This window comes from Diplotaxodon limnothrissa, linkage group LG17 (assembly GCF_057381915.1).
Source record: "Diplotaxodon limnothrissa isolate DT_005_m linkage group LG17, D_limnothrissa_male_GT1.1, whole genome shotgun sequence".
In the NCBI taxonomy this organism is placed as follows: Eukaryota; Metazoa; Chordata; class Actinopteri; order Cichliformes; family Cichlidae; genus Diplotaxodon; species Diplotaxodon limnothrissa.
Genome location: NC_140612.1, coordinates 26,034,728 through 26,048,355, shown reverse-complemented (window position 1 = coordinate 26,048,355; position 13,628 = coordinate 26,034,728). Strand labels below are relative to the sequence as shown.

The following is a 13,628-nucleotide window of genomic DNA, read 5'->3' as shown; positions in this document are numbered from 1 at the left end:
TTTTCTTTTTCTTTTTTTAACTACAATTTTATTATTAGATATGTGTGGGTCCAAAAGGGAGTATGCTGCCTCTTATTTGAAGTTGTTCAGCAACTGTATTGTAATATGGGTGACAGTTTGTGTATGTATTATATGTAAAAAAAAAACAAAAAAAAAACAGCTTAATTGGAAAGTTCAGAGTGTAAATTGCCTATTGTCTAATTTCTGGTTTTTCGTCTCTTCAGCAGAGCAAAGATGATGTGTGAAGTGATGCCCACGATCAGCGAGGACACAGCTCTGAGCCAACGCGGCTCTCAGAGCAGCGCCTCAGACCCGGACTCACATTTTGAACAGCTTATGGTTAATATGCTGGACGAACGGGACCGGCTGTTGGACACATTGAGGGAAACTCAGGAGAGCCTCGGTCTGGCCCAGCAGCATCTACAGGATGTCATCTATGACAGAGACTCGTTGCAGCGGCAGCTCAGCTCCGCCCTGCCACAGGTAAGCAGCTTAAATCCCTGTTTTCAAAAGGTTTTTTAATATTATTGTGGAATCTTTGTATCCTTGACTTTTTGAAATTGCTGACATGACAAGAACAAAGGATTGACATGCAATTAAAGTAGGAAGCTGGAATAATGATGTGCTTACAAAGGATGTGTTGTGACTTCCATGACACTGGGATGTCGTCTTTGACTTATTTTATGTGTGTTTTGTCATAAATTTGCTATAAAAATATTAAAATATTGTCCATCTAAACTTTATACTTTCTAAAACTTTCTTTGGTTTTATTGTTTTAGTGTCCTCTTCACAACATAACCTAATTTCCAAACAATAGTAAAGGCTGATTGCCAATGACTTTATTATTGTAAGGCAAGTCAAATACAAAACCTTTGGTTAGTTTTATGAACAATTACTTGGGTTAAAACGGACCCTTTTACAAGAAGGCAAAAGTCTCCTTCCTGCATCTTTTTTCTTTCTTTCTTGTTTTCTTCATTGTCACAGAGAGGAGTGGATGCTAATCTAAATGTATGCCTAAGCTGTTTTTTAACCATCAAATCAATGTCTTATCTCTGACTTTGTAAACACTGTAGAGAAAAAAGTGTGAAAAGTCCAACTCTCATGATTGATAGAGGTAACATGCTGACACATGCATTTCCAGTGGATTATACAAATAAGAAGTACTTTTCAGCTGAAACTGGTTTTGGAACAAGTCTTGACGACAATACTGCCTTTCAAACATTTGTCATTTCATCAGACATTTTGCACATACGTAGTCATTCCCGACATAAATCGAACTTCACCCTCTCTTTAAATTAACCACTATTATCGTTTTTCATGTTGGGCACCTGTTGCATACAGTCTTGTGAAAAATTAAGTACACCTCATAGTTCAATAGCTTGTAGAATCACCTTTAGCAGCAATAACTTAACAATCCTCCCATAACGGCATTTTCTGTATGGCTTTCTCAGTGTTTCACATTGTTTACGGAGGGATTTTCACCCACTCTTCTGAACGGTTTTGCTTTACTTTATTAAAGTTTGTTGTCATCCATTTATGGACAGCTCTTTTGAGGTCCTGCCACAACATTTCCATTGGGTTGAGATGTGGACTTTGAGTAGTCAAACTTGTTGATGATCAGTTAATTAAGTACATTTGATTAGCAGCACCTGGCTGCTACTTACTGTCTTAATTCCTATGGTATCAATAAGGGTATACTTAGATTTTACAAGACTGTGAAAACTTGTTTTTCACATGAATGTAGAGTGTGGCTGTATTGCTTTTTATTTGCCTCACAAATTGTTAAAAAAAAAAAAAAAAAAAAAAAAAAATATATATATATATATATATATATATATATATATATATATATATATATATATATATATATATATATTTCATTATGCTTAAATGAACAAGGCACTAGTACTGTGTTGTCTTGGAGTACCATATATTTTTCCAGTTTAGTGACTCTCACCAACCACAAATACATTTGGGAGCTTATCAATTTTAAGACAATGAATTTAGTGTATTTGTTGCTTCCTGTAACTACAAGTAGGCTCCAATTACAACACCAGTTTCTTTTACATGTAGATAATTTTGTAAGTACTTGAGAGTGTACAACAAATTGCATATTAATGGTTTCTACTGTGCTCTTTTGCTCACTGGTTACGGATATCTGCAGTGCTGAGTTTACCCAACCTAAGTGTTGTTGAGATAAATGCATGTTTGAGATCATTTAAAATTTCAGGCATAACTGAACATTCAGTGTGCATTCGCCTGTGTGGGTTATATGACAATGGCAACCTGTCTTGTTTGAAAACAAATAATCGAAACACATTTGTGAGGATCTTTGAGCAATGCATACATAGAAGCCCTTATGTAATGATTCCTGCAGTAAGTGGAGATTAGCTAAAACTGTGTCAGTAATTCTAGTCACATGCCTTTCCCACTCTGTTTCTAAGAGACTCTGAGGGTTTGTCGGTAAAGAGGACTTTGTTCACAGGAGGTGCCAGACTTTTTTCTTTTTTTTTTCTTTTTTTTTTTACTTCTTGCCCCTTGGCCTTCAGAATAATTTGAATTAACCCATTTTCACCTTTTCTGATTCAGATCTCTGGACCGTGTGTCCCAAGTGGGTAAAAACCTGCTTTTTACCAGAGTCAGCCTTTGCTATATTTGATCTTGAATTCATCTCAGAATGCAGGTTTGAACTTGGGGTTATGTGGTCTTCTAGCTCATGTTTTAGCCTCAGGGCTTTTATCCACCTCAGAAGTTACACGGTGAACAAAATACACAGTTGAGAGAACCAGACAGACAAAAAAAGCAAAAGTTAGGCACTAACAAATTCTGTTCATAGATGCTTTTGGGTTGTTATTTTTTTTAGCTTCTAGGACAGCCTACACACACTAAATAGAATAACAACAAAAGGCAACAAACCTACATCTCGTCCCATATTTGAATGCATGTCTTTAGGCAGTCTTATATTTCTTCTCCATCAAACATACTCACATTTTTTTTTCTCCAGAAAAAGCATCCAAGGTTGCCAAAGTGAAATAACATTTCAATTATCAGACAGTTTTGCTGATGTCCGCCGGCAGTAAAGTGCTACAATGATGTATGGGTTGTCACTGTGTAATGACAGAGCTGACTAGGGGTGGGTTTTTATAATCGATTCATCGATTAAAATCGATTCTGGCTTGGATAACGTAAAATCGATTCATTAAAATCCTGAATCGATTCATTAAAATCCTGAATCGATTTTTTTAATATAAATTTATTTTGCCCGAAATGCCAGAATCTCTGGTGACATCTCACAAAATTTCAAGAACCACCAAACAGTTAAGACAGTAAATGAGAGCAGGAACACGGATTCTGCACATAGACTTAAACACACAGCGCAACCCGCGGATCAGAATCAGTGAGATGTCGCCTTTCTCACCCGACGGCAAGGACACGGTCGGGGCTGAAAGCCGACAGCTTGCTGATTCTGATGTGTCGGCGGGTCCAAGCTTTGTGTTCACGCCCTTTATGCGCCGATTCTAAAGCTGTTAGTTTGATCTCTCTCCAAACAATATTGACCGAACCAGCAGCAAAAGAAGATTCACATAAACATCGTCATGTATTCACTCTGACTTTTACTGTTTTGCTTCCACCGCGATGCACAGCTCTCTCTCTCTCTCTCTCTCCCTCCCTCTCTCTCTCTCTCTCACTCTATCTCTGTACTTCAAGAACAGTTTCCCTTTCTTCATTATTCGCTTGCTTGTTACGCACAAGTCTACTGTTGTTTACAGCGCTGTCAGCCGCTGTTTTTTTCCCTTTTACATTCTTCCGAAAAGAAAACCTCATTTCTGCTGTTCAATACTGAACAAATTTAAACTTTTTAAAATTATTCAAAATGCAAAACGCTTAACCATGTCTCTAATAAAACCGCTGTAACTTCAGAGGTAATGTTCATATGTTGATTAATGGTTTTCTTTCGTTTTTGATGTACTGCAGAATATTTTTATAAAATCCCAGGCCAGGAAAATCACCTTCATGTTTTTCTGTGTTTTATCTTCAGCTACTTTGACACAAAGGTATCTGCTGTGACGCTCACACCTTTGATAAAGTCTTGCGTGTGTCAGCTTCCTTTTTATTGATACAAAAATATGTAAATGTACTGATCTGAATTATAATATTTCTGACTGTCAAAATATCCCAGATTTAAATCGAATCGAATCGAATTAAATCGAATTAAATCGAATCGTGGATCGAATCGATTCGGGACCTTGTGAATCGGAATTGAATCGATTCTAGAAATCAGTGACGATACCCAGCCCTAGAGCTGACATACTGTTCTGGTGCTCTTCCTGGCATCTGGATTAATTCAAACATCACTGGGATCTTCCTAGCAATGTCCTGGCACAAACGATTCTATTAATTATGTTGATGGTGTCTTATTGGGCTGCATGATATCAGCATTACTGCAATGGTTCACGAAGAGGTTTGTTAGACCTTGGCAATTATACAGAAGCATTTGGTGAAGGAAAGAGGTGCCCTGTTGTGCTTCTGTTTAATATGCAGCTGATAAGAGTTGTGCTTGCAGCTTCTGGCTTTTTGAGCAATAAAAATGAGATTATTTCTAAGAAGCAGCCATCACCTTTATTAAGGATGTCTTTGCTCTTGATTAGACTGAAATGATTTTACTGCATCTGACACTTCTTTTATAATGGGACTTCTTTAATAAAGATGTCATTTTGGGGGTCGGTAGTGCAGAACAATGCTCAGATAACCATGTAGTGCGATTCTTAAAAGAGGGCAATAGATAGCTTCCAGGTCTTTCTCCATTTTGTGTGTGTGATTGCTAAGGAGATGATGAATGAGAAGAGAAAAAGGTTTTTTGGTGGTGGTGGGGGGGCAAAAGTGGCCTCATTTAAGCAATAGGCAGGCTGTGAATGTGTCTTTACTGATATCACTCCTCTGTTCCTGAAGCCCAGAGCGCTGGCAGGATTAGATGTTGGCCCACCACAAACTTGCTTCCTCTTGTTCTTCTTTCTCTTTGTTCCTTCTCTCTCTGTTTCTGCTGTGGCCACCTTTTTTTTTATTGTTGTGTTGCACTTTGCCTTGCATCTCCCTCTTCTCCTCTGTTTTTCAACTCTCTCTCTCCATCCGAGGTCACGGCTCCGCTGCTCGTCACGACACTTTCGACTCATCGGAGTGACATTTGCCGTCCCTGACGCTTCCAGCAACACATCCCCGCTTACATGCATAAACATTCGGCAGTACCCCTGGCCCTTCCCTGATATGCCTCCCCACCCCTACTGCCGACTGTCCCTTGTCTGTCCATTCTAGATTTCATCAGCCTATTTTGTTGTATCACAGTGAAATAACAGAGACAACCATTATTTGTTTGTCATGCACTCAGTGCTGCGTGACATGCTTTTTCTGCAAAGAGGCCTCTGTGGTAAATGGGGAGCACTGCTGTCATGTGAAAAGCCTCATATAGGTCCACATTTTGCATTGCTCTGTGTTGAATCTGGAGCCTCTTGGAAACAGAAATATTCTACACCAATACTGAATAAACAGTTTAAAAGAAAAGTGTTCAGACAACTCAAAGCCTGTAACACCATCCACATGTGAGCCTTCTCCATCCCCCCCTGTATTGTGACACATGCAGGGAAACTGGCAGACAGGCAGCTTTCTCTGGAGCGCTCAGCTGTGCGTTACTGTACTGGAAGGACCCTGAGGGGCTGCAGAAGCCTTCTTCCCATGCTGTTTATTTACTTTTGCCAAACATGGTCTCATGAAGTCTGCTGTTGCTGCTGCTGCTGCTGCTAATGCTCTCCTAGCAGCTTCCAATCCTGCTAATCCTCCTCAATGGCACCAGGCTCTAGATTTCTGCAAATACAGATCTGGGTTGTAGTTATACAGATGTCTAGTCGCGGAGATATTCTGAAGACAGAAAAAAATCATGTTTAAAGCTAAGCAGTATTGTAAATAAATTTCTTTCACAGTCAAAGGTAATAAAAGAAAGAATATACTAACCTGCTGATTTTAAGATGTAGGGAAGTGAAAGAAATCACATGACGCGATGGTGTTTTAAGACATAAATATGAAGAGACATGCAATATTTTTTAATGCCAATGAAATATATGATGAGACTATATCTTAAGGATCAGTGCATTCTAATCCCGTGCCATCAAATAAAGCTATTTTGTTACTAGCCACCTGCGTCTCACCATTACACATGAAGTGTCCTTTGGCATAGGCGCCTTGACGGACCATTAGCAGTATAATTGGCCATGGAGAGATTACGGTCGTGGTTTACGGGCCTACAGAGCTCATGTTAGGAGGCTGGATGTTGTAGAAGTCACAGACTGTGGTTCATGTCATTTTTGGAAATCTGTGTTGTGTGCTTGTCTCTCTCTTTTTTTTTTTTAACTTTTGCACTTCACGCTCTGGTTGAATTCAGACACTGAAATGTATGTGGTTAATGTTAGAAAAGTTTCTTCAATAGTAACCCTGCATGTTTTAAAATGCTCCTCACCCCAGTGAGCTTTAATGTAATGCGAATGGGTCCTTCACCAGCCTCTTTTAGTGTTGGCAATGGGAGACCTGCCTTACTATTGCCATTGCTAAGGGATAGCTTGCAGTGAGATAAATGAAGTACTGCTAAAACAGCAGTTCCCCATTTATGCATCTTTAGGCATGAGTTTGTTTTCTAGGCTCAAAAATAGCAACTCTTAATCTAAACAGTCTCTAAACTGAGTTCATTCAGTTCACTGGTCATCAATAAAAACAATATTTGCTACATTTGATTCTCACATATTTTGGTGCCAGTGTTTTTATTGTGTAAACATTACATCTTAATTTTTGATATCAGACACTGCGGCTGTTTAAATCTCATTGTTTGGACTTTCCAAACTGATAACAGATGTTGATTCTGCTTCGGGCCAACAAAATAGTAATTAGATACCAGCTGATCTGAAATGAAAGCTAGGACTTGGCTAAATTATTGTATGGGTAGGTGTCTATTGATCGGTGGCTTGCTCATTCATAACATACTGCTTTCAGGAGAATATGTAGTGTGTTGCTTGTATCCCTTGTATAAAATAATGACTGAGCGTGAAAATATGCTTTGATTTCAGACAGTAATTTCAGGCTATTGTGTATTTATCTAAAGGTTACATACATCTCTGGTGTTTCTTCGTGTTTATTATGTTATATACTGAATTATATGATAATGTCATATTGTGTACTATATAATTATATCCATGGATGCCATAGTGTGTCACCACAAGAGCATCCCTATTAAAACTTTACCCATTTTTCCTAAATGACTGTTTGTAATCATGGATCGTACCACTCTGTGGAACTTCGTGGGGGTGAATGTTGAATAAAGAGGGAAGGCGTTGGGAGTCAGGTATTAGGGTGGGAGACGGAGAAGCTGTGTGAAAAGAGCAGTGCTGAAATGAAGTTGACTAAGCTTGAGAGTGGATGCGGGAGAACCTTTCTCTCCTTTACTTTCAAATTTTATTCCTGCTCACGACTTCCCCTACGTCTGCCCCCACCCTGTCTCTCTTGCATGTACGGGAGGCCCTTTTGGCTCCAGCAGTCAGCCAGTCAGCTGGTCTCCACCGCCAGTGCAGCACATGATTTTCCATGATTACTGTTATTGTTTGTGCCCCAGTTCATGCTGCCTGCAGGGTAGATCTGCAGATGATGCATGGCAGGAAGAGAGGAGGAGACTGCGAAGACAGGCAAGCGTGGACAACACAGGCATCTACCAGCAGTAACAGCCTTCCTTAAGTTGACCAACTTCAGAACATATTATAATACCTACATTATATACAGCATAAAAATGCATGTACAGTTATATAATGCTGCAAAATGTGGCCGTTACTTTATTGATGTCCTTAGTATTTTCTTCAGAAAAACTAAGCCCTCCTCATTTTTCTGCGCAATTTACCTCCAAAGCCTCTTCTCCCCTCTCCTCTTCTTTTCCCCTTTAAACTCCTTGGCACATGCGCGATGCACCTTATACTGTTTCTAATAGCAGAGTTCAGAGAGTTGATCAATACCCTTGAAAGGTTAGGGTGTGATTAAGTAGACAGTTCTAGCCCTCTGGATGAATCATCACTGCTCGGGCCAATGCCAAGCACTAGATTCTGGTCTAGTGGCTTGGCAGGGGAAACAGAGGAAGTAAGGTGAGGCTAGGGGTTCTGCTCAGATACACCAAGGTGACAAGACGGTGCAGAAGGATCTCCTGCAGATGTAATTATCTTTCTAATGAACACCGCAGTGTGGTGCCAGTGTGCTGTAAAGTCATGGAGCTCCAGGAACAGTAGATCAGATGAACAAGGAAACAGCAGCTGCTTGCATGTTAAGTTCCTTTTTGGTTGGCTGATTAGCTATAATTTTAAAAGTCAAAATGAACTTTTTGACTTGCCACACAGCGCTGGTTACTTACTTGCTTATACTGGCCTCACTCACCCCAGACATAATTTTCATTAAAAAGATAGATATTCTATACTATATCATACTTTTGGCAATAAATTAGACTTATGTGGTTCCAAAGTCTTAGAAATGAATAGTGAAATATACTGCAGGTCATTTTTGTTTGGATTTATGAAAAAAAACAAAAAACCCTCTCAGTTAATTTTATTAATCCTTCAGCGTTCTGCTCAACCAGTTGGTAGAGCACATTTTCAGGCCATACTGTATATCTAACTGAGGCTTTCACTGAAATTGACCTACCTTATTGAGTCTTTTCTACCAATTGGTTTACATCTGTAATCCCAAAAAATCCACCAGAAAGCACTGTGAATGTAAACGGTTGGCTCTTCTTATCCCGCTCCCAACCAGGAAGTCAGAAACAAAAAACCATCCAACATAATTTGAGTGTTTTTGATGAAACTAAGGTAGGACGATATTTTTTGATGTATGATGGTGTTAGAGGACTTACTAAACAGATGTATTCACTTGACAGCAAAATTAGAATTTCATGTTTAACAAGCACTATATGGACGCCAAACAATTATATGGCTAAAAATCACATGGTCCTGTGGCATGATACTCATGATACCATCCATCTTCAACCACAGTGTGTTTGAGGTCATGGTTTCATATGAAGCCACAAGGGCTGGCACTCTCCACCAGTATAGTGGCAACAAACCACATGAGTGGGGCTTTAAATTGTTCTGCCAAGCAAGTTCATCTGGCATCATCCACGACTTGTTGCTGTATCAAGGGGGGTCTACATTCTTCAATGCTCCCCTCAGTGAAAAGGAACAGAAGTTACCTCTAGGGGCCGAAGTGGTAAAAAACACTATGCAATCCCATAAAAGAACCTCAGCTCTTCACAAGTTTCAGCTTGGTCCAGAACTTGCACACCTCAGGTGCATTGGTACTGTATGACCAAACTGCACCGGTGGAGCTCCCCTGATGGCAGACAAAGACTTTATGAAGAAGGGCCATGGAGCCTGTTATTACAGGCTCTGATGAAGGTCTGTTTGCAATAAAATAGTTTGACAAGAAATGTTTCAACCTCCTACACAATGCCTGTGGGTTCATGCTTCTTTCATCGGTCAAACGGTGGAGCAAAGAGTCCAGTGCAAAGATCACCATTCCATGCCCATCACTCAGCCCTGTATATAATTAGCATATGGGAGGAATGAAACTTTCTGATATGCTATTACACTTGTATAAGACAAGTTATAAGTTACAAGTTAAGGAGATGGCATATTCCACTGTTGGGATACATCCTTGACTTGAATACCTGGTCTACAAGAGGGACTGTGCCCTACTGGACCCGAAACCGATGGCTCTCAAAAGGTTTCTGCCTGGCTGTGTCTGAACCAAGTTAACAAGCCAGCATCTAGAGTTGGACAACCATGATTCAGCTCTCCAAGACCACAGAATAAATGCTACACCCTAAGACCCCAACGACCAAAACCACAAGCAGAACAGCTTGATTTGCACTGTTTTTATTAATTTTTTTAAAAACAAAAATGGCTTTGCACAGTAACATTCAATCAGAAGTGGCCTGAATGTCAGCATTTTGTGCTGTTTCACATTTTTCACATTTGCAGATTTAAAAAAATATGTATTTTGATGTTTGATATAATACTTTCCTTTAATGAAATGAAAACCAGCAATGGTCACTGGCATGCTACTAGAAATAAACTGTATCCAATGCTCTGGATAGTTTTTGTTGTTAATTTAATTATAATTTGTCCCTTTTTTTCCCCAACTGTATTATCTGCTGTACTTGTATTTGCATTTCATACGTTTACCATTAAGTGACATCTCAACCATTTGGTAGAGAACAATATTTTAAAAACTACAGGATCTATTGAAAGATGTATTACTCACCCAAGCCAATAAGAAATGAAAACAAAAAAAATTTCCATTGCTTTTTTCTTAGTGTGGACCCTTAAAGGGTTTAAAAAAAACACACGTTGGTGCGTCCCTCCTTAAACTTGTCAAGAAATAAAAATGTTTGATTAGCTCTTTATCACTGTATGGTGAGGCCACATGTATATTACTGTTAGCTTTCACCACCTTAGACCAAGAGCTTTTAGGTTAAATTCTTCCAGCGCCCTACAAAATAGCTCGTTCCTTGGCAGTGATAAAATCTCCAGTGATGACTGTTTGATGTAAGCTAAAGATGCACTTATTAGTGGAAAGGGGGAGAACACCACAGCAGCACTCTTTCAGGCTGCCTGCAGAATTATTAAAAGGAGTCTAGAGAAGGGACGTAATTACTCAACCATGAAAGACCCAGTTGTAGAATAAAATATTTGGTGTTGCTAAGCTGCTGCTTTTAGTTGGCGATTGTAAGGTATTCATTTTCAGTGTTTCTCCACATACCATATCAGTCCTAAAAATCTTGCATTGCACGCATCTTAAATGAATAAAAAAATTTTTGGACAAATCACATGTATCTACAGGAACTGTTCGTCAACTGGCAGATTTGTCCGTCATATGAAATCACATGATTTTATTTAGTGTTTGGGGGGGGAGTTATTTTATTTTTTTATACATTTTAATTAGTGTTTTAAGATTGGACATTTTGGTGTCACAATTTGGAACTGAAACAGAGATCTTCACTGGTAGGGGAGGCAAAACAACCTTACAAATATACCCCTGAAGGCCGCTAAAGTGCTACTGGTAGAGGATGACAGCTATGTCAGTGTTAGCATGCTAAATGCTATGCTGGAACAGCAGTGGGAGTTTTACAAAGATCAGATTCATCAACAGCAAAGTAAAAAAATAAAGTCCAACACTTGCTGAAGAAGAAGCTGGGCCTGGACAGTGACAGCATTCAAATTGAACCGGCCCATGCAAGGAGAGAATGGACGAGCCAGACAGATTGTGATCAGATTACAAAGATTTAAAGATAGACAATTAATCCTTTTATCTGTCAGAAAGCTGAAAGGTACCAGTCTTTATATCAATGAAGATTTTTCATCCATCAGGAACAACAGAAAAGAACTGTTACCGCGGCCAGAGACAGAGGTGATATTGCCGTCCTGAAAATGTTAAATTAAATGTTAAACCGAGGTCCCAGAACGCTGAATTTAAAAATTAGACTTTCAGTGATTTTTGTCATTTCTAGCTGTTATGATTCATCAGTTTGTAAATGGCCGACTATATGCTTATTCCCGGATTTTCCGGAAATGGATGGTTATAAGTTGTATAGGAAAGACAGAAACAGATTTGGAGGGGGCGTAGCTCTGTGTATTAATGACAATATGGCATGCAAACTGCATACCCTATGACTCTGTCTTATACAGGATGCTATTATGAATATTGAGCAATGCCAATTTAAGTTTGAGGCAGTGAATGTTGAGATGGTGGAGCGATTATTAATATCACTTCCTGATGATACATCCTCAGGTTTTGATAACATAGACAGTAAACTGCTCAAAGTTGCAGCCAAGTTTGCTAAGTTTTCTTCCTATATGACATGTATTTAATCGATGTTTGGCATGCAGCTTATTTCCATTACAGTGGAAAGAATCGAAAATAATTCCAATTACTTTTTGATTGATAAAATGAAATGTTATGGATTTTCACCAGTTGCTCTGTTCTGGATGAAAAGTCATTTATCTGAAAGGAGGCAAAAAGGTTTATTATAACGGTTATTTCTCAGATGGCTGCGACGTGAACTGTGGTTTAGTCCAAGGCAGCTGCCACGGTCCACTTCTCTATTCATTTTTCATGAACAATCTGCCATTTATCTCGGGTAAATCTCTTCTTGTAATGTATGCCGATGATTCCACTATGTTTTATTCAGCTAACAAGATTTGCTGAGCATGTTTGACTGGACAAGCAAAACTAACATGATTCTAAATGTATCTAAATCTTAGTTAATTGGAAGTAGACAACGTTTGGTAAACAGTCCACTACTGAATCTTCCCATAGCTGGATCAATATAAGAACAGGTCACCCAGATCAAACTACTTGGTGGTGCCACCTTTCATGGTCTCAGCACATGGGAAAATGGGACAGGGAATAGCTAGCTGGCTAGGAAATGCTTTTTCTACATCACTTCCTCAATCCTGAAAGATGTTATTAATGCACTTGTTCAATCATCTGGTCAGCAGCTAATAAGACGGACCTTAGCAGACTTCAGTTAGTCCAGAATAGGGTAGCCAGATTAGTGTTAAGATGGATCAAATGCATAATTAAAAAACTTTTAAAAAACATTTTTGGCTTCTAGTACAAGCCAAATTATACTATGGCTTACTTTTATTTATAAAGAAAGCAATACTGTTAAACACACCATATTCCTTCTCTGCTCAGCTGCAGTATCCAGATGAAATACAATTATTTTTAACAAACTGAATTTTAGTAATTCCTCGAGCCAAAAGCAAATTTTTGAAAAACTGCTGTATGCAATTCCTAATTTAAAAAACACATAAAAGCCTATTTACACAGTTTTTCATTATTGTAAATATCGTAAGAGGGCAAGGTTGTGACCTGTTTTTGATTCTTGTGTATTGTGCCTCAATGTTCTTGATATTTGCATGCTCATATTTTTATAACTGTAAAATATTACTGTGGATGTAAGAGCCAAATCATGTGGACATCTTTCCATCTACTTTATTAGATTATACTTGAGGGCCCCAGGAAGACTAGCAACCACTATTGTGGAGGCTAATGGGGTTCCTTATATATAAATAAATGTATAAAGCAAAAAGAAACTTTGTATTATAAATTACTACTGAAAAAGGTCAACTGTAGCTGTCATTTCACTTTTAAGTAAACATTGAAATAGTGACATTTATTGAATAATCTCTTTTCTTTAAAAAAAAAAAAATCCCCATAAACCTTTAAAAGTGAATCATTCGCACTTAGGAAAAGACGTGCGTGGGCAGACGCACTCCACAGATTCTGACGTCATCTTCTCCGGTGAGCAGAAGTGCGTGTTGAAGCTTTTTTTGTTTGTAGGTGGAATAGAAAGGAGGATCTGCGATAGAGTTTGCATCACTGTGGGGAGAACTTGGGCATGACTCAGATTCTGGAGCTAGGAATACAGAAATACTTAAATCTTACTCTACATACGCACATGCACACTCCCAGAACACACACTTGTTCTTCTTGCAGGCTCTGCCTGAATGAATTAGAGAACTGGTCCCTTGAGAGCCACTTAAGTGAGTGAA

General features: G+C 38.8%; 1 protein-coding gene across 4 annotated transcripts in view; it reads left to right on the top strand.

The window, feature by feature from the left end:
• The first annotated feature begins 234 nt into the window (after positions 1-234).
• ppfia2 (PTPRF interacting protein alpha 2) overlaps positions 235-13,628 on the top strand; it is a 180,731-nt gene continuing 167,337 nt past the window's right edge. For all 4 annotated transcript variants that reach the window (XM_085376864.1, XM_085376866.1, XM_085376863.1 and 1 more), the window contains exon 1: positions 235-483. In XM_085376864.1, coding sequence (XP_085232990.1) covers positions 235-483 — 249 coding nt within the window. The remainder of the gene's footprint in view (positions 484-13,628) is intronic.